This window comes from Meles meles, chromosome 5, assembly GCF_922984935.1.
Source record: "Meles meles chromosome 5, mMelMel3.1 paternal haplotype, whole genome shotgun sequence".
Taxonomy (NCBI): domain Eukaryota; kingdom Metazoa; phylum Chordata; class Mammalia; order Carnivora; family Mustelidae; genus Meles; species Meles meles.
In genome coordinates, this window is record NC_060070.1 from 843,697 (window position 1) to 868,393 (window position 24,697).

Below are 24,697 nucleotides of genomic sequence, written 5' to 3' on the forward strand. Positions count from 1 at the left end.
GTTTCTGGCCTATTGTGGGTAGCATAACAGGGTTATTTCATGATGGAAGGATTTTAATAATGGGTGGCCCACGGTGAGAAATACAAGTGACCGGGCGATACTCGGTGCAGCTGGTACAGGAAGGATAGGGTCTGCCTGCACACCTGTCAGGAGGGGGCTGCTCCCTGGACCTGGGGAGCAAGCAAAGCCCCAGAAACTACTCCCTTTCAGACTTGCTTTCAGTGACTCTTGGAAGTGCAACATTGTAGCTGCACCGGGAGTGTCTAACCCAGTACAGCTCCAGCTGCCAGGCTTTCCGTCTGATGCTGACGCTCTGCTGCGATGCGCTTTATCTACACCCGGGGTTCTGCAATAACGTTAGTCACCTGACCAGCTGATCCAACTGGAGTTTAAACGTTTTATTGTGCGTATTCCTTTTACAGGAACTTTGACATTTGGAGGAAAAAAACCACATCGTTCTTGCTGTCTTCCCTCCTTTTGGGGTATATGAGGTAACAAAACTGTATGGCTTTATTTTTCCGTCCTCCTAGAGAAGCAGCCGCGCGCCCGCCAGGGCAGCGTCGCCGGGCTCGGAGGGAGCCGCGGTGCACCGCACAGGGCCCGCGCGGGGAATCAGAACAGGATCTCCAGCACCAGCTTCAGGATGCTGATCAGGATGGTCCAGAGCACGGACTCCTCCTCCTGGGGCGCGTCCTCGGCGGCCGGCGCGTGCCTGTGCCCGGGGTCCCTGCCGTCCGAGGCCGCGACCTCGGCGAACGGGGACTGCTCCACGCTGCGGTCGAAGTACACCTTCATCTCGAACTCGCTCTCGTGGTGGGACGGGTGCCCGTAGATGCCGATGCCCACGGGCCGCTGGAAGTGCGCGGGGATGGACACCACGTCCGGGCCGCACGTGACGGACTGCAGCTCGTAGTCGTCGAAGCTGGGGTGCAGCGTGCGGTCCGACACGTACAGGTCCGCGTCCCCTTTCACGCTCTGCATCCGGAGGACGATCTTGCCCTCGTGGTTCAGCCTCAAGTAGCTGTAATTCCCGGCCCCGATCTGGCCCTGCACGACGTGCAGCAGGACCCACTCCCCGGGAACCTCGTCCTCCTCCGAGGAGCTCGCCGAGGACGCCACCTGCGAGGCCAGCAGGACCAGCAGCGCGCGCTTCCAGGCCGCGGCCATGCCCGCCGCCGCAGTCACCCGCTCGCCCGCGGACGTCCTGCGGGAGCACCGGAGCGCGCGCTCAGCGCGGGGGCGGGTCCCCGGCGGCCGGGGGAGGAGGACTGGGACGGGGGTGCGAAGCGGGAGCGGGGGCGGGGGCGGGGCAAGGCGGGAAGGGGAGGGGCGACGGGGAGGGCGCGCGGCGGAGGCGAGAAGGGGGAGCGGCGGGGGAGCGGACAGCCGCGGGGGAGGGTGGGAAAGGGGAGGCGGGAAGCAAGGGACGGCAGCGGGAGCCCGAGCGCGAGGCCGGGCGGAGGGGCAGCTCTGGGGGCGACGGCCCTGCCCGGAGCGAGGCGCCGCGGGAGCCCCGGCCCTGTACTCACCGCCGCTCCCCGAGGGGTGCCGGGTCTGGAGCATCCGGGCCGGGGCTGGGCCGCCGCGCCGGAGCAGCCGGAAATGAGGCGGCGCCCGGAAGTGAGGCACAACGCGGAAGTGAGGAGGCGCCCGGAAGTGAGGCGCGACCCGGAAGCGGAAGGGTCCTTGGCCTCTGGCGGAAATGACGAAAGGCTGTGGGTGCAGCGCCGCGGCGGCTGGTAACCCGGGCGACGGGGAGGGGCGGGGCGCGGGCCTGGCGGGGACGGCGGCGTCCCCCTCGCGGGCCCAGGTGAGAGGCAGGTGGCCCCAGACGCGAGCTTGTCATGGCGCCCGTCCCCTGTCCTCGGTGCCCGGAGGAACCCGGAGGCCTTCCGCGCGGACTCGGGAGGCGCCGTGCGTTCGGGACGCGGCGCGAGGGGCCCCGGCCGGGCCTTGGACCGGGTCCGCACGAGCCTCGTGCCCTCGGGTCCCCGGTCCTTGCGCGGCGCGGGCGTCCGTGCGGTCCCGCCCCGAAAGCATGGGGGCGGCGGGTCTCGGGCCGCCGCGGGAGACGTGCGGTGCCCCGCCGGCCGCGCGCAGCCCGGGAAGCCGGTCGGGCGGGGGCACGCGCCGTGGCGCCGAGCGGCGGCCGGAGCGTCTGCAAGGAGGCGCGTCGTCCTTTTCTTTTAACAGTTTCTCGTGTTTTGTTCTGGCGTGGAAGCCGCTGAGCGCGAAGACTGAGCTTCGCGGACGTGGAGTGGCGGGAACGGAGTGTCCCACCGCGGCGCCCGCCTCGAGCCCGGGGTAGCGGCCGTTCGGCGTCCCGTGCGCCGCTTTGTTTTCTTTGGCTCCAGCGGAAACCGTCAGGGCGCGTCCGTTGCGACCCCGTTTGCCGCGCGTGGGACGAGCTCGTCTGTCGGAGCAGCTTGTGGAGGCGACGAACACGCTCGACCTGCGCCCGCGGCTTTCCAGCCTCGTGGGCTTCCGAGAGCCCCCGGAGCTGCAGGCGGCACTGAGCGCGCAGTTGTATTCGCCCGAGGCCTTGTGCTGGGCCGCGTCGGGTCCCGCACCCAGTCCGATCGTCACCGCAGTCGCAGTACGCAGTCTGGGCGCCGTGGGGACGGGCGTGGGGACGGGCGTGGGGAGGGATGACAGCCACGGGGGCGGCCAGAGCTCGGAGCTGAGAGGAGCTCACGCAGGGCCGCAGAAGCAGGGGCAGAGAGAACTGCAGTGCATCGGGTACCACGCCTGTGTTTCTCCTGGTCCGGGGCGGCCGCCGACTGCTGAGTCGCAAAAACTCCACTGAATAGAAGCTCATGTTGGCTGTTGGATGATGCGTGAGTCCGCGGCGTCCCCATCGAGCCTGGGAAGGAGCTTTGCTGAGCTGTAGGAAAGCAGAGGCTTCTAATGCTGGGAAGGGTGTGAGAAGGACAGGGATGGCCCACGCGCGGTTTCCGGCAAGGCCGCCTTGCTAGGGGTCAGAGGGGTCTGCGGCCCGACGACCACACCGGTGTGGCCAGGAAATTCCCAGCCATCCCCGGGATGGAGACTGCAGTGAGATTAGGTACGGGGTCTCCGTCTGCTGACACGGGGTTTAGCACCGTGACTGCCCGCCGCTCCTGCGCTCTCTTTAAGGATTCCGGTATGTGCTAAACGCGGACCTCGAATCCCGCCAGGACACGACAGACAATAGACACATTTCCTTTCCCCAGCTAGACATTAACCCGCTATATAACTGTGGGTGTATCTATATACACTTGACCTCTGAACAGCACGGGGGCTCGGTGTGCCCCCTGCCCTCCCCCCATACAGTGGGAGAGCTGTGTGTGACGTCTGACTCCCTGAAACCTGACTACTGATCGCTTACTGCGGAGGGGAAGCCTTCCCCGCAGCGTCAGCAGTTGGCTGACACGCACTTCGTACCGTGTACGTACGTGTCCTGTATTACAAGATCCCTGAGAGACGTAAGGAAGGCGTATCTCCGCGCCGTGCGTGTTGACAGACTGTGCGAGTGGACCTGCACAGCTCCCCCCTGTGTCGTTGAGGGACCAGCAAATCGGAGGAGTGAGCTGGTCGCAGGAGGACGGCGAAGGGGGCGCATGGGGTGGGGACGTGGTGTAGGATGCGCTCCGGCAGCTGGGCTGGGCCATGAGTTTGGTCTTTATCTTGAGAAACACGGGCGGCTGTTGGCTGCATCTAAGCAGGACATTGTGTTCATACCTCAGAGTTCAGTCATTCCTTGATGGTGGGTCCAGAAGGAGCGCTGTACGGACCTGAGTTCCCCTCGGGCTGCTTACAGACAAGTACCAAGGACTGGCCTGGGAACCCATGCGTCTCAGAGAGAACTTCCTGTAACCCAGCAGCCGGCACCCTGCGGGGATGGTGGAGCCCAGACAGTGAAGCTGGTGCCCCAGGTGCAATGCAGTGCATGGAAACGCCCGGCTACAAACCCGAGAAACCTCCACCAGGCTTGGGAATCGGTCCCGAGTAAATGCAGGTGATCGCGCCGCAGGTCTGGGAACACGCGTCGGCATCCCACCGCCCTGCGGACCTGCAGTCATCACTCCCTGCCTCCTTCCCAGCCGCGTCTGAGTCCAGCCCCGCCGGCTGCTAGACCGCAGCTGAGCAGACACTATTGTGTACATGCTGTCGGGACTATGCCCCTCTTTCCCCCGGGCTGCTGCACGTGGGCAGTTGGGCTGTTTCCGATTTTGGACTCCTGGACAGGGCTGCTGTGAGCATCCTGATGAATGTTCTGTGGTCCGCGTTTCTTGGTGCACGTGTTCGTGGATCAGTGTGTCCTTGGCAGGCAGTTGCCCCTAGGTCTGTGGTGGTTCGGGCTTCCCTGACTCCTCCCACAGGGTTTGGAAGCTCATCTGTACTCAGTGTTCTTTTCTCAGTCTTTTTGATGTTAACCATTCTGGCGTGTGTGTGGTTTTCGCCTCTCATTTCAGTTTGCATTTCTCTGGCTATTAATACGATGAGCATCTTCTCCGGTTAATTGGCCATTTGGAGATCTTTCATGACGTGCCTTTGCATATTTTTCTCTTGGCTTCTCTGTCTTAAGATCTGTACGAATTCTTTGTACATTCTGGAAGCCTTTGTCAGCTTTCTGTGTTCTCCATCTTCCCTGCCTTGTGGCTTGCCTTTTCATGCCCCGAATGGTGTCTTCTGAAGAATATCAGTTTTGTGTTTGTGGATTTGTGTACTCTGATAAGATATTATTGTGGATGTATTTTATTGAAGTTTCTGCCCTTCCTGAACATCTAAATGGTAATCTAGACGTAGACAAACATGGATTTTTTTTCTTTCTCAGTATCTGTTCCTTTTGTGGCAATAGTACTTGCATTTGAGAGGCCCGTCTTTTCCCTCTCCTGGCCAGGCTCCAGGGGTCACAGTTCCATGACCTGTGGGGCTGACTTGTCAGCACAGTTTTATCCTTCTGTTCACATGGTAAATTCAAAGACGAGAAATGGCCCAAACTGGCCCAAACTCATAGAGAATGTTCAGGCTTTGACAGGAAGAGATGGTCATGAGAGAGTGGCTGTGGGAGCTGCTGGCCAGCAAATGGCAGCAGAAAGGAGAAAGGAGAGCCAGATCAGACAGTCACAGCTCAAAGATGGAGAGGTCAGGCCTGGCTGGCTCAGGCTGCTGCAGGGAGCCCTGCACACACCTTGCGTTAAAGGCCCGCCCCTCCAGAGACGCCCTTTCTTTAAGGCCTGTCAGGCTGAGCTTTCGCTAATTTGCACTGAGAAGGTTCTCACTGACAGGCGGAGGCAACTGTCAGGACGTCTACACTGTGTCCCACTGACGACAAGGAGTACCGCTGCGTTTTAGATTCTAAGTGGTGCTGTTTTGGACATCCGGAAGAAACGGATTTGGGGAAATCATACATTTGCTTGTTTTAAGTTTATAGGATGAACATTTATGAATCAATATCTAGTTTTTTTTTTTTATTTCACAGACAGAGATCACAAGCAGGCAGAGAGGCAGGCAGAGAGAGAGAGGGAAGCAGGCTCCCCGCTGAGCCGAGAGCCCGATGCGGGGCTCGATTCCAGGACCCTGAGATCATGACCTGAGCCGAAGGCAGAGGCTTAACCCACTGAGCCACCCAGGTGCCCCCAATATCTAGTTCTTAAAATATTTTAATACACATTACCAAATAGCCAAAGCTTATGCGTATTCATTTCCTTACAGTGGAAAAAGTTTGCACAGGATATTTTTGTTTTCTAATTTAGTTATTGCCAAGTTGGTAGATGAAAAATGATATTCTTTGGTCTTTTGTTGTATTTCTTGATTACTAATTTTTGTTGGGCCCTGGTATTCATCCTCTTGTGAATTTATTGCTCCTGTTTATTTTTTTATTTTTAGAAGTCTTTTTATTTTGTGTTTTTCCATCATGTTCTCCTTCATCCCTATCACCAGTCTCCCCCAGCCCCCAGCCCACCGCCCCTCTGGTGACCAGGAGTATGTTCTCTGTAGTTGAAAGTCTGTTTCTTGGGTTTTTTCCTCTCTTCTCTCTTTTTTCCCCTTTGTTCATTTGTTTTGTTTCTTAAATTCCACCTGATGGGATCATCTGGTATTGGGGGAAGCCATATTGTGCTTTAGTGTGATACTGCCTGGCTCCATCCACGTTGTTGCACACGGCGGGATTCCCTTCCTTCTGGTGGCCCAGCGACACTCCGGTGTGTGTGTGTGTGTGTGTGTGTGTGTGTGTGTGTGTGTGGTCTTCGGCAGCTGTTCCCCAGTCTGTGGGCACTTGGGCCGCGGCCAGTTCTCGGCTATTGGGGATGTGCTGTGCAGACATCGAGGTGCGCGTCTCCGTTCGAATTCGTGTGTTTGTATGGATTAGGGTAAATTCCCAGCAGTGTGATTATTGGACCAGAGGGCAGGTGTGTTTGTTTGTTTGTTTGTTTGAGAGCGAGAGAAGGAGAGTGAGAAGGAAAAGCAGCCTCCCTGCTGAGTGGAGAGCCTGATAGGGAACTCCGTCCCAGGCTCCTGAGAGGATGACCTGACCCACCGGCAGATGCGCAGCCAACTGAGCTGCCCAGGAGCCCTCATAATGGGGCAGTTCTATTTTTAACGTTTTGAGGAACTTCCATATTGTTTTCCAGAGTGGCTGCACCTGTTTGCATTCCCACCAGCAGGGCACGAGGGTTCCCTTTCCTCTGCATCCTCCGTGACACCTCTTGTTTCTGGTGGTGTTAATTTTAGCCGTTCTGACCGGTGTGACTGACCGTTCCGACTTATTTCTTCCCTGTCCGTTCACCGGTCGGCGGACACGTGGGCTGTTCTGCGGTGTGGCTGGTGTGGAGATGCTGCTGCAAACGGGCGCGCGTATCCCTTTTGGTACTCATGTACCTATGCTGGGTCATAGGGTAGCTCCATTTTTAACTTTTGAGGAAGCTTCTTACTGTTTTCCAGAGTGGCTACACCAGCTTGAATTCGCACCCACAGTGTAAGAGGGTCCCTCTTTCTCCGCGTCCTCGCCAACACCTGCTCTTTCTTGTGTTGTCAATTTTAGCCATTCTGACAGTGCGAGGGGGTACCTCATTGTAGTTTTGATTTGTGTTTCTCTGATGGTGAGTGATGTTGCGCACCTTTTCATGTGTCTGTTGGCTGTCTGTATGTCTTCCTCGGAGAAGAGTCTGTTCATGTCTCCCGCCCATTTTTAATTGGATCAGTCATTTTTGGCGGTGTTAAGTCACAACAGTTCTTTATAGATTTTGGATACCAGCCCTTTGTCGGACATGTCGTTCACAAATATCTTCTCCCATTCTGTTGGTTACCTTTAAGTTTTGTGGACTGTTTCCTTTGCTGTGCAGAAGCTTTTGATCCTGATGAAGTCCCAAAAGTTCATTTTTGCTTTTGTTTCCCTGCCTTTGGAGACAGGTCTTGAAAGAAGTTGCTGCGGCTGAGGTCGAAGAGGTTGCTGCCTGTGTTCTCTAGGATTTTCGTGGGTTCCTGTCTCACATTGAGGTCTTTCATCCATTTTGAGTTTATCTTGGGGTGAGGTGTGAGAGAATGGTCCAGTTTCAGTCTTCTGCCTGTGACTGTCCCGTGTTCCCAGCACCATTTGTTGAAGAGACTGTCTTCTTTCCATTGGATATTCCTTCCTGCTTTGTCAAAGATTCATTGACCCTAGAGTTGGGGGTCCACCTTGGGGCTCTCTCTTCTGTCCCATTGATCTATGCGTCTGTTTCTGTGCCAGGACCATGCTGTCTTGGTGATCGCAGCTCTGCGGTAGAGCTTGAAGTCCGGAATTGGGATGTCCTCTTCATCCATTTCCCCCACCCTCTACTGCCCCCCTCCCCACCAGTTTCCTCTCTGTATTTAAGAGTCTTTTCTTTGGGGGGGGGGTGTGTCTCTCTTTTTTTTTTCTTAGTTTGTTTTTCTCACATGTAAGTGAAATCATGTGACACCTGTCTTTCTCTGACTTATTTCACTCAGCATGTACCCGTCAGTTCCATGCACATCGTTGCAAATGGCAAGATTTCATTCTTCTTGATTCTCCCTGATGGCTGCCGATCTGCCGTCTACCCGTATGGCACCATGCCACAGCCGCCTCCTCCATTCAGTGGGGAGATTCTTTTTTTTTCTTTTTTAAGAATTTATTTATTTGACGGATCACAAGTAGGCAGAGAGGCAGGCAGGGGGGAGGGGGAGGCAGGCGCTCCGCTGAGCAGGGACCCCGATGTGGGGCTCGATCCCAGCACCCTGGGATCATGCCCTGAGCTGAAGGCAGAGGCTTTAACCCACTGAGCCACCTGGGCGTCCCAGTGGGGAGAGTCTTAAAAATTTTTTAAAGTTATAATTTTTGATATATTCTTACACATTTCTTACAGTATTTTATGTTTGGGGGAAGCACTTGGAGGAGCCACACAGTCATTTCACTGCGTCCATTGGGGTTCCTCCCCTCACCACCAGCTACATGCTGGCCCCGGTGCTGGGCACTGGTTCCTTTAAAATGGTAAAACCTACAAAGCAAATCATGGTACCCTTAAAATATTTAGCTATTTTTTTTTATATGAAACTCCTTTCCATGTCTTGGCAGTTGCAAGAGTGATAAGTAAAACCAAGTTTATGAATTGGAGAAGATTGTGCATTAAAATATCGAGAATGTTTTTATTTTTTCTCCCAAGTTCTCGCAGAATTTTCAAGTCTATGACAATCGCGTCTTGTTTGTTTTAACAGAGACTGTTCTGTGGGACCGCGCGAGCACAAGCCCCGACTGACGTCTTTACCGCTCAGATCTCGCCGCTCACCTGCTCCGTCGGCCTCACAGAAGCTGCGGTCAGGGTTTCCCGTCGGGTCTCCTGCTGGCGTGCATGCTGCCTGCTTCTGGGTCACTTCTCAGCAGCGTAGCTCGGGCGCACGGTCTCGTTGGTCTCCTTTGTGCTGTTCAGTCGTGCCCGCTGCCCCCGCGCTTGAAGGTGCCTGTGGCCACTGCCAGCGCCTGGGAGCGGTGTCCTGCGGGCTCAGCCCCCGTCAGGTGTCCTGGAGGCTTCCCGTGGGAAGGCCCACCCCATCCGCGGTCCTGGAAACTCTTGGGCCCATGTGAGCCGGCACCGCGGCGCCGCAGGATTGTAGCCCGGTGCCCTGACCCCGGCCCCGTATTTTGACCCCCAAGGAGTCACTTGGGTCAGGGTGTGTGAAGGCCAAGGAGGTGCCAGGGGCACATAGAAGGTGTTTGTGGGACTCAGCTGAGACCTGAAGGGGGAGAGGCCGGCAGGTGGACAGCTTGAGGGGAAATCTTGAGACAGGAGAGATCTTCGAGGTGAGGAGAAACAGCTCTTTTCTTAGAACTAGGAGCAAGCCAGCATGGTGGGCGCGGAGTTGAGATTTGCTGGCCTTGAGGGCTGCGGTGCCGCCGGGCCTGGGGGAGGCTGCCCTTCGGGAAAGAGGTGGTGTGGGCAGTCTGTGGTGTCCTCACCACTGTTGGGGGGGGGATTTGGTTTCTGGATTGTTTTGTAGATTTGCGTGATCTTTCTTTTGGGTATTGAGGCCAAAGTCCTCTTGAAGGAGGACAGGCCTAGGTATAGACTGAATGCGAGAGAACAGGGAAGTGCGGGACTGACGTTCGTGTGGGCTTTTGTCCCTGGAAACTGGAACATGCTCGTGCCCTGAAGAGAGATCTGCATGTGGAAAGGGTCGAACTGAGAGTCATCTGCTGTCCAGGCTCCCTGAGCCAGAGCCCTGTGCATGGAGCGGGCACTGGGCCTCTTGCTTTCCCACCCCGTCCCTCCTGATCCTGACACCTGTCCGCTGTGCCAGGTGGAAACGTGCATTTTCCTGAGTAGCTTCGTTCAGCAGCCTTCACCTGCCCTCTGGTTCTGACCCGAGCTGACGTGGAAGCCCTCTGTCTGGTCCATTGCCGAGCACAGCAGGCTGTCCCCACTGGACGATGTCCCCTCTTGTCACCTCATCCCGTCTCCGCTGGGCATTGCCACCTGGTCTTCTGTCTGGGCCACCCCTTTCCCCATGAAGCCAGCCTGTGACACACAGCTGGTCCTGTGAGTCCCCTCGGCCACCGTGGTGACCAGATGGTTAAACCCTTTGCCCATAACCACGCCAGCACAGTCTGTGGGTGAGCTTCTCGGGCCTAGTGCCGGGAGTGAGGCGCGGCAGAGCGGAATCGGGACGACTCGAGGACAGGAAGAGAGAGCGTGTGCGAAGTCCTTAACTGGGAAGGGGGCAGACTGAAGCGGTTCGTTAGTTTTGTCAGCGTCTCATTCATTTATGCTTTCGTAGGATGGAGTCAGGGAATCAGTGATTGTATGACCTGAGGTGATGACTTAAAGGACACGATGTGGTGAGGCCGTTGAACCAACCCAAGGGAGGCGGCAGGGGTCTAGGTTAACGTTGCACTTCACGACCAGCTTGCGTGGGGATTTGGGGAATGATTTCTTCTCTCCAGGTCCTTGCAGTGGTGATCAGTGTCAGTGATGACTTTCTGTTCACTCCTCAGGGCTGCTGCCGGGCTCGTGCGCTGAGGACCAACCTCGTCGGCACCTCCGGGAGGTGCTGTCCTACCCCCTTGCCGGCCGCGGGAGGCGTGTCAAGCAGAAAGAGGGGTGGCGAGTCAGAGTCAAGGTCTGTTGTAAAGCCGGGGGGACGAGTGAGCAGTCGTGTGTGTGTGTGTGTGTGTGAGACCTCCGGGACTTTCAGTAATGTCTTGGGAGCGGGGAGGGGCGGTGAGTAAGTGGGTGTGACCCGCGGTGTCTGCATTCAGTGCCGTCCCGTAGCCTCCGCACCCCTGTGCCCACAGATCCCAGATGGAAGACGCACAAGGGATTCTCCGCGCTGATGCCGGCTGCCTCGGTGACGTGGTCACAGAGAAAGGCCTAGTGGCCTTGAAGGAGCCTGTGGCCCACGCCCAGCTTGCTTGTAGAGCTCAGTACTGTGCTTTCCCCGTAGACGGGAACATGCTTTGTGTGTGGAGCACCGAGGACCCTTCTTACCAGGTATCTAGAAGCTGTGTGTGTGTTGTTGGAGCCGATGGCATGGGCAGCCTGCGCCTACCTGCTGCTGCTCGGACGCTGTCGGGTGACCGCGCCCCAGGCGACTGCAGGACCAGCCGCAGGAGAAATGCAAACACTGCGGGGGGGTCTTCCAGAAAGTGAACTGCCTGCAGTCACCTCGTTTAAGAAAGTTCTTCAGTAACAGACGCCAGAAGGGTTCGTGTGAACGTAACCCAGACAGGTTCAGTTTTTGTAGGTTTTAAATGTAACACATTTAAGGGAGTTTATTACGTCTGTTGCAGCATCTTATACATCAAACTGACAGTTTTAGAGACATTAGTTTTCATTCAAAAATGGTCTCCCGGCCAGTGTCCTTGTCGGAGCGCTCTGCAAAGCCGGTTTCGCTGTGCAAAACGAAGAGGGTAAATCTCTCCGCGTTTCGTGTTGGGATCCCCTTGCTCCGGGCTCCCGGCGTCCCGGGCGGGTGAGGACAGCACCGGCGCCGCGCTGGCCTGGAAGTTTCCTTTCATTTCGAGCTCAGGGCGCTCCCTTCGGGGATCGGAGGAGCCGTTCTCGGTGGTCGGCAGTCCAGTTCGATGGCTCCCCGTCCAGTGACAGTGACGGCGGCTGTTACTGTTTCTGAGCGCCACGTGACACGGCCCCGGCCTCCTGCGCGCGGTTGTGCGCGGACCGGTCGCTGCCGGCGGCAGCGCAGAGTCCGTCGGGGTCGGCAGGGCTCGCCGGGAAGGGGTCCGGAGCGCCGTGCTGTCGCCGGGTCGGTGCTTGCTCCGAGGCCACGTGAGACGCCGCGCGGTCGGCGTCCGTCTGTCCTCGGCTCCCGCTCGGGCGTCGGGGCGCGTGCGGGGCGCTGGCCGGTGAGTGCTCGGCGGGTGAGCCTCGTAGAGGCGGACGCTCTCCGCGTGACCCGCGTTCAGTCGCTGCCGTTTCCGGACAGACGGTCCGTCCGTCCGTCCGTCCGTCTCCCAGCGAGGGAGCTTTTCCCACTGTTTCCCGTGGGCGCGCGTCCCCGTCCGCCCGCGCTCCCGTCTGCGCGTTCCCGTCCGCGAGTCCCGGTCCGTCCGCGCTCCCGCTGCCGTGGGCGGGGCCGGTGCTGCGTCTCCCCGTCCGCGTCTCCCGCGAACCGCGCTTCCGAGCTGCCCGGGCCGTCTGCGCCCGGGGTCGGGCCGTGTCGGCGTCGGGGACGGCCCGGTCGTCTTCACTGTCGCCGCCTGCGGGTGGAGCTCTCCGGGTCTGTCTCCGCTCCGTGGCGCCTCCCACCGCCCGCAGGCCGCCCGCTGCGCCCCTGCCCGTCGCGGTGTCGCAGTCGGTGGCCCCGCTTGTGTCCGTCTGTGTCCGCGTTCTCCGCGCGGCGGTGGCGGTCGCGGGGGAGCGTCGTCTCGGGTCGTGCTGGTCGCTCTGACGTTCGGCCCGTTTCCCGCTCTGCTCTCGGGGCTGCTCTCCCTTCTTGTAAGTGGTGAGACGTGACTGCTTCTTTGTGTTTGTGTCTTAGAGACGACGTGCTGGTTTGGCAGCCGGAGACGACATGGGTTAGAGACGACGTGCTGGTTCGGCAGCGGGCCAGCCGGAGAGACTCGGGCGGGCGAGGCAGAGGGAAGCCGGTCCCGCGAGCAGGGACGCGGTCCCAGGACCCGGAGGTCATGGCTGCGGCCGAAGGCAGACACTTGACGGCTGAGCCACCCAGGCGCCCCAAGCCTTGACTCACTTTGAAGAGCAGTTTTAGGTTCCCGGCAACATTGCGGAGTTGGTGCCGAGATTTCCCGGGTAGCCGGTGTGCTGCCGGCGACACAGGCCACCCCCGCTGTCACCCCCAACGCTGGAATCCTGCGCTTGCTGCAGCTGGTGAAGCTCCGTGGCCCATCATCGCCGCCCAGAGTGCACCGTGAGCGCAGGGGTCACTCCAGGCGCCGTGCATTCTGTGGGTTCGGACCAGTGTGTAGTGACATGGTCCACAGTTAGGAAACCACTCAGAGTTTTCTCTGCCTAAAATCCTGGCCCTGCCCCCTCATCCCTCCCTCCCCAACCCGGCAGCGGCCGATCCTTCCCTGTCCTTGCGGCTGCGCCTTTTCCACGGTGTCATGTAGGTGGGGTCACACGGTGTGTGGGTTCACACCAACTTCTTTCCCTGGGTGACAGGCGCCGAAGCTTCCTCTGTGTCCCCTCATGCCTTGACGGCGCATCTCTCTCTAGTTGTCTGGATGCAGCACGTCTGTCTGTTTCCCTGCGGCTTCCGTGTCGGCATTTAGGAACAAAACTGCTGTAGACGTCCCTGCTAGGCTTCGAGCGGACATACATTGTCAGCTCCTCGGGGAAATACTGAGGAGCGGGATTGCTGTGTCATGATATGGTAACAGAGGACTTGTTTTTGTAAGAAACAGACTGGCTTTGACAGTGGCTGTACCGGCCCGCGTGCCCCAGCTGTGAAGGCGAGTTCCCGCCCCCCCGCACCCACACGGGCACTGGGAGTTGTCCAGTCCTGGATGTTGCTACTCTGGGCGGTGGGCCCTGCTGTCGTCGTCTTCATCCATGTCCCTGACGACTCCTGACGTGGACTTTGCTTACTTGTCACCTGTGTATCTTCTTTTTTTTAAGATTTTTAAATTTTTTATTTGACAGATCACAAGTAGACAGAGAAGCAGGCAGAGAGAGGAGGAAGCAGGCTCCCCGCTGAGCAGAGAACCGGGTGCAGGACTGGATCCCAGGACCCTGAGATCATGACCTGAGCCGAAGGCAGAGGCTTAACCCGCTGAGCCACTCAGGCGCCCCGTCTCGTGCTATTTTTAAGTTTATAGTTTTCTCCATTGTATCCCCTTTGTTCCTTAGTCCAAGTTCATTTGACTGTTTCTGACTCTCTTCTTTCCCATTGCTCTGTTTGTCCTTTCTTTCGCTGGTAGCATACAGTTCGGATTCGTGTAGCTTCACAGAAAGTCTTGGAGGAGGGTCGCGTCAGTCCTTCCAACGCTATTGTTGCTCTTCAGTACTATGTGGCCATTCCGGGGCTTTTGCCTCTGTATAAACCTTAAAATCGGTTTGTTGATTTGTTTTTTTTTTTTTCCAAATTAAGCTTCATTTTTCCTACATGCGTATAATTCTTGAAGGTCATTACATTCGTCTTACAAAATTCCATTACAAAGTTTACCCCACACCAAAGGAATAGTGCAGATTGAAAGGAATCACATTCAGTGTTTCCCACCCATCATCTGTCAGAACTTTGGTTTTTATCTTGTGATGTTTCTTCTGTACTCAAATATGGCCCACATTTGAGTCTAAAAAATAGTTAGGTTTTAATGGGATAACTGTCCACTGTAACTTCTTTTATTTTGTTTTGTCTTTTTATTGTAGAACATTTCAAACATAACAAAAATAAGATAGTAAAATGAACGCCACGTACCTGTCACACATTTTTATTTTTTAATTTTAACTCCAGTGTAGATGACATACAGTATTACACATTTTTAATAATCCTATTTGACCTTTCTTGTTACTCTTCCACATGTTTTGACTGGGATGATTTAAAGCCAGATCAGTCTATTTTAGCATTTCCCTCCACATATCTCAGTATGTATGTCGCACAGATGAGGACTTAGTGTCTAGTCGTGTTTGGTTTATTTGAGTCGGGATGTAGAAGACATCTGCTCTTGGCATTTTGTTGGTATGTCTCTCATACGCTTGCTCTTCTGACTTAAAATGCCCGCAGGACAAAACATGAACATAGTGACAGCAGCGCCGTGATGCCGCCTTCTGTCCCCCCACACCGAGCTCAGGTTGTTTCTCTGTTGCTGCGGACCACTGCAGGAGATGTCCGCATCAGGAGATGGCCGCAGGTGCTTGTCCCTGCACGTGCGTGTTTCTATTTCTCCACCCTGTGTTCCTGCAGGCTCGACCAGTCAAATTATGGGTACATTTTAGGGTTTTAAGATTATGCCAAGGTTTGAAATAGTTTACATTCTCATCTTTGATATATGAGATATACTAGTGCCAGGTACCATCACCAGGAGTAAGAAATAAGGACTTCCTTTGGAGCCATGATGGAATAACAAGTTTGAACAGGGACTGTTCTCCCCAACAGAAGAGGTACAGATTGAGTGAGCACTGTGATTGCACCAACTTTCTACCTGCAGACACACAAACTACCAACACTGGAAAAGGAAGAAATAGAAAACAGACTAGTAACCAGCAAATAAATTGAATCAGTAATCAGAAAGACTATCAACAAACAAAAGTCCAGGACCAGATGGCTTCACAGGTTAATTCTACCAAACATTTATTTTTTAAAAAATAAAAATTTAATTTTTATTTAAATTTGATTTGTTATTTAATTTATATATGTAAATTATATATATACGTGTATATATATATATGTATATATATAAAAGTCAAGCAGAAAGTCAATTATCATATGGTTTCACTTATTTGTGGAGCATAAGGAATAACACGGAGGACATGGGGAGATGGAGAGGAGAAGTGAGTTGAGGGAAATCGGAAGGGAGATGAACCATGAGAGACTGTGGACTCTGAAAAACAACCTGAGGGTTATGAAGGGGCAGGGGGTGGGAGGTTGGGGGAGCCAGGGGGTGTGTATTAAGGAGGGCACGTATTGCGTGGAGCACTGGGTGTGGTGTATAAACAATGAATTCTGTTACACTGAAAAGAAATTAAATTAAACATTTTTTTTAACTTAATAATAGAACAAATGATTTATACCAAATTTTAAATTTTAAAATGAGCAAATATTTTAATTTTACCCAATTTTAAAATGAGCAAAAGATTTGAAGTTATATAACTATAGAATATATGCAAATGTCAAATAAGCACATGAAAAGATATCGAACATCATGTCATTACGGAAATGCAAATTACAGCAAAATAAGCAAAGAGTATACACCTATTAGTATAGTTAGCATTTAAAAGTTGACTATACCACATGCTGGCAAAGATGAGGAGGAGCTGGGTCTCATACACTGCTACTGGGAATTTAAATGGTAAAACAGTTTGTTGATTTTGATTTGAATTAGATTAAATCTATAGATCAAGTAGGGAAGAACTGACATCTTGAAAATATTGAGGCTTTCTATCCATGAACATGGGATAGTTCTCCATTCATTTAGTTTTTAAAATTTCTTTCAACAGTTTTATTTTTCCTCATAGAGATCTTGTATAATTAAAAAAAAAATACCTTATTTTATTTATTTGAGAAATAGAGAGTGAGAGAGAGTACAAGCAGAGGGAAGGGCAGAGGGAGAAGCAGGCTCCCCTCTAAGCAAGGAGCCCAGTGCGGGACTTGATCGCAGGACCCCGGGATCATGACTTGAGCTGAAGGCAGACGCTTAACCAACAGAGCCACCCAGGTGCCCTATAATTTTTTTTTTTTTTTTTTTTTTTAAGAGAGAAAGCATGTGCGGGTAGGAGGGGAGGCAGAGGAAGAGGGGAGAAAGGATCTTAAGCTGATTCCATGCCCAGCATGGAGCCCAACCTGAGGCTCAGTCTCACGGCCCTGAGATCATGATCTGAGCCAAAACTGAGTTGGTGCTGAGCCAACTGAGCTGTCCAGGCACAACTTTGTTAGATTTGTTAGCATTTCGTTTTTTGCAGTGCTGATGTAAATGGTTTTGTGTCTTTAAGTTCAAATCTACTTATTTATTGCTGACACATAGGAAAGCAGTGGAATTTTGTGTCTTGACTTTGTATCCTGCAACCTTGCTGTAAGTGCTTAGTGTCCAGAGCATCTTGCCAATATTTTTGGATTTTCTGCATAGATGATCATGTCATCCATGGATAAAGACAGTTTTATGTCTTTTCTCTCCATCACTAAACCTTCTGTTTCCTTTCATGGTGTAATTACAGGAGCTCAGATTCCCAGTACAATGTTGGAGAGGAGTGGTGAGAGGGGACGTCTTGTCTTGTTCCTAATCTTGGCAGGACAGTTTGTAGTTTCTCACCTGTTCACATACTAGCGCCGGGTATTTTGTAGATACTCTTGGAAGGCTGAGAAAGTTCCCCTCATTCCTAGTATATGGGTAGTTTTTATCATGAATTGCTGTTGGATTTTGTCAAATGCTTTTTTTCTACACTTCTCGAATGAACTGTACTGTGAAGCAGCTACTGTTTCTATTCATTTGTTCGTTTGTTTACTTGTTAGAGTGCAAGCACATGCAAATGTTGGGGCAGAAGAGAGGGAGAGAGAGAATCTTAAACAGGCTCCTGGCCCAGCTGGAGCCTGACACAGGGCTCAGTCTCCTGACCCTGAGATCCTGACCAGAACCAAAATCAAGAGCTGGATGCTTCCCTGACTGAGCCACCCAGGCACCTCAACATTTTTTGATATTTTCATGTGATTTTTCTTCTTTAGCCTGTTGATGTGATGGATTAGTTGGTTTTCAAATGTCCAGCCAGACTTGTATATGTGGAATAAATCTCCAAATCCTACTTTGTCATAGTGTATAATTTTTTAATATATTGTATGGTTTGATTTGCTGATATTTTGAATATTTTGTTGAGATTTGCATCCATATTCATGAGAGGTATGTTTTTTTTTTTTTTAAGATTTTACTTATTTATTAGGGAGAGAGAGATCACAAGTAGGCAGAGAGGCAGGCAGAGAGAGAGAGGGAAGCAGGCTCCTTGCCGAGCAGAGACCCTGACGCGGGGCTCGATCCCAGGACCCTGAGACCATGACCTGAGCCGAAGGCAGAGGCTTTAACCCACTGAGCCACCCAGATGCCCCGAGATATGGTTTTAAATTTTCTTTTCTTGTGATGTCTTTGTCTGGTTTTGGTATTAGGGTAATCCTGGCCTCATAAGATGAGTAAAGAAATATTTCCTCTGCTTCTTTTGAAAATAATACTTCCCTCCATTTTCTTTCTTCAGTTTTCTGAAAGAGGTTGTAGAGAATTAGTAAAATCTCTTCCTTGAGTGTTGGGTAGAATTCACCCGTGGATCCATCGTGGCCTGGTACTTTTTGTTTTAGAAGATTATTAATTATCTATTTTGTTACACTTCCACTTAACTTTTTGAAGGTATGGAATAGAAGTATAATGATTGCTTTAATGTCCTTATCTCGTAATTCTGCAATCTGCACCAGTTCTGGTTTGGTTTCAAGGCCTGCTGGACCTGGATGACCCATGGGTGGCTGTTTTCCATGGTTAATATTCCTCTTGGTTTTTGACTCCTTGAATACCTGATTATTTTTGATTGACTGCCGGACATTATGTATGATAAAATGCACAGCCAGTTGGGGCTCTGGATGCCGAACTTCTTCCAGAGAGAATCTACGCTTGCTTCTCTTAGCTGGCCGGTGAGGGCACTGGCCGTCCCGGTCACGAATCCAGTTGGACTGGAGCACTGGCAGGTGGGCCTGTGAACATCTTCTGTTGCCCGGTCACTTTCCTTCCTGCGGCTGGCCCTTCCGGTCACTGCTCTAGGCCTGGGCATTTGAAAACATGCCCTTCTCTCCTACCTTAGTAGGCGGTGTGCTTTTTTTTTTTTAAGGAGAAATTTGTTAAAATCCATTCATAGTGTTTCAAAGGAAAAGCAATGCGTGGCACCCTCAACCTGGAAGCCGCCAGCCCTGTTCTCAGAAGTCCTCTGTCAGGCAGTGGAATTCTTTGTCCTTTTCCCAATAAGAGACCTCTGTTTGTGCCTGAAAAGGATGCATTTAATCACACCATTCTGGGGCTCCTACTCGGGTAAGTGTCTCAGGTTTCAACTGCCTTTACTGGGATTGTCGGAAACCTGCCATTCGACAGATGTCTTCCTGGGTGAATGGCCTCCCATGTTGGGTCCCTCCTCTGTTTCCTTCTTCTCTGTTCTTAATTCTTTGTTGCGTTCATTGCTCTCTGATGTCTTAAAAGTGTATCTGTATGTTTTTGGCAAATTTCCCCTGCTTTCTTGTTCTCGTGAGGAGCTTGGTGCGGACGAACTGGCCACCGTGACCGGAGTGGAGCTCTCTTTGTTGTCGTGTTTGATGGCTTTACATCAAAGGGCCTCGTGTCTGCTGACCTTCAGCTTAGAAGTACCTACTTCACACCGCCCAGACGACCTGTGTTCTTTCCTGACCCCGTTCCACCTTGCTTATGCCCCCACGCACCCAGCGTTTCCGCCTGCAGCACCGATTGTCGTTGCTTCTGTCCCCCATCCCTCATGCCCACCGGTCTCAGATCTTTGGTTCTCTGTCTCCTCCCGTCTCCGTCCCTGCGGCCCCAGTTCAGGCCTTTACTGTGCTTGCTTTGGCACGTTCGGTCCCACTGTCCCCACTGTGTTCCCTCTTCCGTGCTTGCAGCAGTGTTGAAAGTCTGAAGACGAGTTTGCTCGTCTCCTGCTCCTGCTTGTACCTCCGCTGCCGGCTTCCCGTTCCCACCGTGCTGCAGCAGTCCGCACACAGCGCCCAGCCTTTCAGGGCACCAGTGTGTCCCGCGCTTGTCCCAGCTCTGTCCGACAGGCGCCCTGTCAGCCAGCAGCCCGAGCACTGCCCTCCTCTTGGGGATTTGTCGTCACTGCCCTGTCCTTCACTGTCCGGCACAGCCTCACTTCCCGGGCAGCTGGCGGGGACGGGGTGAGCCTTCGCCTGATTAGGAACTCCTGAGGAAGCGGAGGAGCGAGGTGACCTGCGTCGTTTTACTCGTGTGACTCGATGTCGCGTGGCAGCGGGAGGGCTCACTTGAGAGAATGACCGAGTAGAACGTGAACAGGAATTTTAGTAAATGGGTATGTGAACTGAATGTATTTGAAAAACTTAATCCGCTTGATTTATTACGTTTGAGATCATGCTGTTATGTTTTCATTCTTTAAGTGTCGTGTGTAGTTTCTGAGAGTTTCGTGTCTGTTCCCTCTTGCAGCCTCTGACCCTCGGAGGCCACGACGAGCCGATTACTGCCGTGGCGTTCGGAAACGCAGCGAGTCCGCTTCTCTGTTCTGCCTCCCGAGATCACGTTATAATGTGGAGACTAGAGGAGTGCAGACAGAAAGCACTTCAAGGTAGATGAACATCGAAAATGTATTTAAAAATGTACTAAGGGAATAACTCATTCTTCAGCACACCTGGTTTTATAACGGGGCTTGCAGAATGTCCACTCCTCCGACCCAGAGACCAGCCAGGTGTCCGAGGTGGGTGTTCGGTGCGGAAAGCGCATCCGATGTTCAGATCTCGGACCCGGGCTGTGTGTGAAGCTGACGCGATCGGCTCATTGGTTTAGGCTTACGTGTTCTGTTATTTTGAAACCCGTGGTTCTGTGGAACTCTGAAAGCACGGAGGTAAGGGGAAACATTCTTTGCTTCCAGCCAGTGAGGAGAGGCAGACCTGTGTCAGACGGGCAGGCGAGTGGTTATGGGTTGTGGGGCGCACAGCAGAGAGGGCAGGTGAGGGGGCGGAGGACGTGGGCAGACGTGCTGTCTTCTCTGGGGAGGCGGCTTCTGCGCTGGAGGAGGGAGGGGGAGCCGGATGGCAGGGCTGGCACCGGGCAGGGGCACCGTGCCGGGCGTGCACTTGGGCCCTCTGTCCCGAGAGCTCTACCTGCAGTCCACGCCGAGGAGGGGCCCCGTGGTAGCAGCACGGGGGGTCGGAGAGTGTTGTCAGGTGAGGTGAGTAGTGAGGCGAGGACTGCGTGGGGTGTTGGGGCCGCTGAGCACACAGAGCACCCCAGGGTCGCTGCAGAAGGCGAGCGTGCGGGGTCTGAGGCAGCAGCATATGGAACGGTTTATGTCTCATCTCGTGTACTTGGCGGTTGAGTGCACCGTGTCGGTGTGTTAGCGCAGACACGTGCACGGCCGCACACGTGTAGTAACTAGACGGCACACATGTAAATGCGCGTACACATGTGGTACCGCACTCTCGTGTGTACAGTACACGTGCACACGCACGCTACACACACTGTCAGTGCACACACATGTACCCAGGCATGCACGATTCAGAGGCATGTCCATGTGTGTACAGCGCGGGAACCCGTGAACATCGGTACATGTGTCCATATGTGCAACGAAGCACGTGTTTGTTACCTGCTCCTGTGGAGGTCTTTGTACGCAAGGATCCTTCCGTGTGGGAATGGGCTGGGCTCTTCGGGACTCACGTGCCCTTGGATGCAAGTAGTCTGATCCCTGGACAGGGGTGCAAGCCATCCCCGAGCCCCAGCCTGGTGCTCCCGTCGGCGCAGCGGGAGGCAGCTATTCCTGGGTCCCGGAGCTCCAGCAGTGGGGCTGGGGCAAGCTGCCCACTCCCCCTCCAGGGAGGCTGCGGGGGCCTGGGCAGGATGCAGCCCCACCAGGCTTGGTTTCCATCCTGTGGTGGGTGTGGGCAGGTGTGTCCAACATGATTGTGTTTGCACTTGGACTAGAAAGGGCGTTGTGACCTGGGGCTGTCATTGGTCACTTGTCCCCAGTCTCATTTGCTCTGTGTCCTTCTCCCACCTCTTCACGTCGGAATATGGGCTTTTCCTCTTTCCCATCAAAAATCACTCCTTTAGGACGACAGCGGCCTCTGACAGCTACCCCCTCTGCTCTCGCCGAGTCCTCCCTCCTGCCTGTGGTCCCCTGCACGCGGACGTCTGACAGCAGTGTGGCTTGCCCGTTCCGATCGCTTCCCCCCGCCTGCTTCCCGCTTCCCCGCAGCAGCTCCGGTCACAAACCGTGGCACTGTGCTTCCTCCCTCCACACCTCCACATCCGACCGACCCCAAGTTCTGTCTGCTTTCCGTTCAGACCGTAACCAAATCTGCACACACCTCTCCCCGTCTCCGCTGCTGCCCCGCAGTCCACCTCAGCGGTCACTCAGCGGTTATCGTGTTCAGTCCTCCTGCTCACCTTGCCCAGGGCTCTGCTCTCCCCTCAGCAGCCAGCGGTCCCTGGAAGACTGGAGTCTTGAGCTACACTGCTGCCCAAGCCCCCCGTGCCTTCCCACCTCAGGCCGACTAGAGACTGACAGAGCTATGGGACCCCCAGCCAAAGCCCCAGTCTCAAGGCACAGCCCACACTTAGTCCTGCCCCTGGGCCTTTGCACCTGCTGCACCATCTCAGGACCACGGTGGATTCTGCCACATCCTTTAGGATGTACTCAAGTGTCTCCATTGCCGTGGGCCCTTCTGACCCCTGCCCCGGACGCCAGTCCTTTTGTGCACTTTGCTTGTTCTGACGGTGTTCACTTCCTTCTGTCGTTGTACGTTACTTGTTCACTAATTTTGTTTATTGGTGTCTAAATGTCCCCACCCCTACCCGGGTAAGCTTTCCACAAAGACAGGACTTTGTCTCCTCGTTCACTGATCTGTCCCCGGCGCCGAGGGAGATGACTGGGGTCGCGCAGGTGCCTGTGGGTCACTCATGGAGCGACCCTGGGATTTTAGCCAAGATAGAACTCCAGCGATGTGTGCACGTCTCCCCTTCTGTAGTCCGCGGGCTCCTGTGATGTGACCGTGCTGGCCGGGGCCCAGCCACAACGGCGCTGAGTCCTGCTGCGTGGCGCCGCGTGGGTTGAGGGACGCTGCGTGGGGCTGCGGGCGGCATGTGTCGTCCCCTCAGGCCTGCAGGCGCACCTGGTGCCTGGAAAAATCCTCCCGGGGGTAGAGAGGCCCCGGAGGCTCAGCTGCCTGGCGGACACGGACCTGAGCAGCTCACGTGACCCAGCCGGGAGCTGCTGTGGTCACGGAGGTGGGCGGGTTGGGACCGTGCATGATTCCGTCTGACGCCACACCCATGCACACGCCGCCTTCCCAGAGACCCGTTATCCACGACGACATGGGTCATTTTCTGACGGTTGGTGCCTGCTGCTCCACAAACTTCCAGAACTGTTTACATTTGTTGTTTTTATACTGTCAAGGAGCGGAAGTCGCACCCAAGCTCCTGGTCACTCTGCGTGTGATGTCAGGGGAGAGCCACGTTGCCAGCGCCTCCCCGTGGCCTCCCGGTGACCTGCCACTGACGCTGAGCCTCCGTCTAGGGCTGACTCCTCGGGGGCTGGTCGTGGGCACCCTGCTGGGAAAGGTGCTGTGTTTGAGGTTGAGCCTGGACGACCGCGTGGTTGCCGTGTGCGCTGGAAAGAAGATATTAGTGCTGGATGCTGAGGTGAGGTTCGGCACCTGCCACGTGTGGGCGAGCACGGCCGCCCACTCTCAGCAGCGGTACTGCTTCCCCGGGGTGGGGGAAGGTGTCCGGACCCTGCCCTCGGAGAGTCGCCCAGATCCCCTACGTCTGTGTGTCCGTCGTGACGCCGGTCCTTGAGACCAGGCCATCGGCACGCTTAGCAGGCGCGTTTGGGCAAACACTCACTGCTCTGATTTCTTGTCCTTTGGTGATTGTCCGAGCCCTCCCCGCGCAGTGCTTCGTTCATCACTTTTCTCTACTCGCTTCCTGGCCAGAGCTGGACTTCCCTCCCGTTCTCTTACCTGGGGTTGGTTTAAGGGAATGTGTCTCCTCTTCCAGGCTCCGCGACTTCCACATCTCGCATCTGACTAGGAAACGGGAGCCCGTTGGGCTCTGCCGGGCGGGCATGAGAGAGCTGGGGTGGGGTGTGAGGGAGACCTCCTGTTTGCTCAGACCCCCCTGTGCTTGAGACCTGCGTGGGAGGCAGATACCCAAGGCCTGGCCTTGCCTTCTGTTTGCCGAGTGAACGCAGTTGACCAAGCTGTTTGTCCATGGGGAATTTTCTGCCCTCTCTGCTTAAAAAATCTCAGTTAGGGAAGATGTTAGGTATGAGATCTTAGCTGGGGACTAACCGATGGTGGGCTTGCTGCGTGCTGGGCAATTTGGGGCCCAGAGTGTGCCTTTCTGTGTCCATGTAATTCTCGGCCAAGGTGTGCAGCTGAGGCTCACGCATGACGCAATGCTCACGTCATAAGTGAGGTCCCCGCCGATGGGACGTGTCGTAGGATTCAGTGATCCCATTAAGGCACCCGCCATGCATAGCAAAGCTCACCAGCCTCGTGTTGGGAGAAGGAACACAGACGAGCGGGGAGGACAGCAAGCACGTCAGGGTCGGAAGGAAGCGCAACTGTCCCGGAAAGAGAAGGTGAGGAGCCCGAGTCAGGCCTTGACCACACGGACGGAGAGCGAGGGGCCGGTGCCTGTTCTAGACTGTGCGGCCCTCTGTGACCAGCTTCCGAACTTTTCTTTGAAAGACGTCGACTGAACACAGACAACACACCGATGTCACACACGACCGCAGATACTGGAAGGAAACCATTATGTCCTGGGACACGATGTTGTCATGGACAAGGACTGTTTCCTACCGTAGACACCGGAGGTAGCAGAAATGAGCATTTCCTAACATCCAGCCTGGGGATGTCCGTGTTCCGATGCACATTAAGACACCCCCCCTTTTACTTTTACTTGTCTGGCGATAAGAGGCGTAAGGGGCAGCCCGTGCCCCCTTGGCTCAACCATCTGCATTTTCGCTTCTCGGTTTAGGTACAGGCAGCTTCCCATTCGGAAAGGGGAGTTCTGCAAAGTAGAGCTTAACAGAAACTGTTTTCTGTGAGACGTGCCTGACTTCTTAATAACCACGATTGCCAGAATGTTCAGTTACTGATCTTCCTTCACAAATCCTCCCAGAGCCAGTCTACGCTAGCCGAGCTGGAGGGTCACCGGGGCGCCGTGACCGCAGCCGAGTTCTGTCCGTGGCAAACACGTATCATCGTCTCAGTGTCGGAAGACAGGAGCTTTAAGGTCAGGCCGTGGATACCGGAGTGCTTGGCCTGCTGCCACCGCACACCTGTGATTGTATTTGTGCCACGCTTCTGT

At 54.5% G+C, this 24,697-nt stretch overlaps 3 protein-coding genes across 3 annotated transcripts in view; 2 read left to right on the forward strand and 1 right to left on the reverse strand.

The window, feature by feature from the left end:
- Nucleotides 1–377: 377 nt before the first annotated feature.
- On the reverse strand, nucleotides 378–1,618 carry C5H6orf120 (chromosome 5 C6orf120 homolog). Its single transcript, XM_046004158.1, has 2 exons — nucleotides 1,530–1,618; nucleotides 378–1,204 (listed from the first exon to the last, which is right to left on the reverse strand). The coding sequence occupies exon 2, from the start codon at nucleotides 1,165–1,167 to the stop codon at nucleotides 613–615; it is 555 nt and encodes a 184-aa protein (XP_045860114.1). The 5' UTR covers nucleotides 1,168–1,204; nucleotides 1,530–1,618; the 3' UTR covers nucleotides 378–612.
- Nucleotides 1,619–1,760: 142 nt separating this feature from the next.
- The window catches only part of WDR27 (WD repeat domain 27), a 129,477-nt gene continuing 106,540 nt past the window's right edge, over nucleotides 1,761–24,697 (forward strand). Inside the window, exons 1-6 of the mRNA XM_046004150.1 lie at nucleotides 1,761–1,810; nucleotides 10,469–10,593; nucleotides 10,769–10,964; nucleotides 19,814–19,952; nucleotides 22,899–23,023; nucleotides 24,509–24,622. Of these exons, the coding sequence (XP_045860106.1) occupies nucleotides 10,776–10,964; nucleotides 19,814–19,952; nucleotides 22,899–23,023; nucleotides 24,509–24,622 (567 nt within the window). The 5' untranslated portion in view covers nucleotides 1,761–1,810; nucleotides 10,469–10,593; nucleotides 10,769–10,775. The remainder of the gene's footprint in view (nucleotides 1,811–10,468; nucleotides 10,594–10,768; nucleotides 10,965–19,813; nucleotides 19,953–22,898; nucleotides 23,024–24,508; nucleotides 24,623–24,697) is intronic.
- On the forward strand, nucleotides 11,392–13,590 carry LOC123941224. The gene is made up of 2 exons (XM_046004157.1): nucleotides 11,392–11,862; nucleotides 11,894–13,590. The coding sequence occupies exons 1-2, from the start codon at nucleotides 11,558–11,560 to the stop codon at nucleotides 12,444–12,446; spliced, it is 858 nt and encodes a 285-aa protein (XP_045860113.1). The 5' UTR covers nucleotides 11,392–11,557; the 3' UTR covers nucleotides 12,447–13,590.

Excerpts from the sequence above, each read along its gene's own strand:
- C5H6orf120 (XM_046004158.1), bottom strand. The coding sequence starts at position 1,167 with ATGGCCGCGGCCTGGAAGCGCGCGCTGCTGGTCCTGCTGGCCTCGCAG.
- LOC123941224 (XM_046004157.1), top strand. The coding sequence starts at position 11,558 with ATGGCTCCCCGTCCAGTGACAGTGACGGCGGCTGTTACTGTTTCTGAG. Across the intron at positions 11,863-11,893 it reads GCTCGGCGGGTGAGCCTCGT|CAGTCGCTGCCGTTTCCGGA; the intron begins AGAGGCGGACGC and ends GTGACCCGCGTT.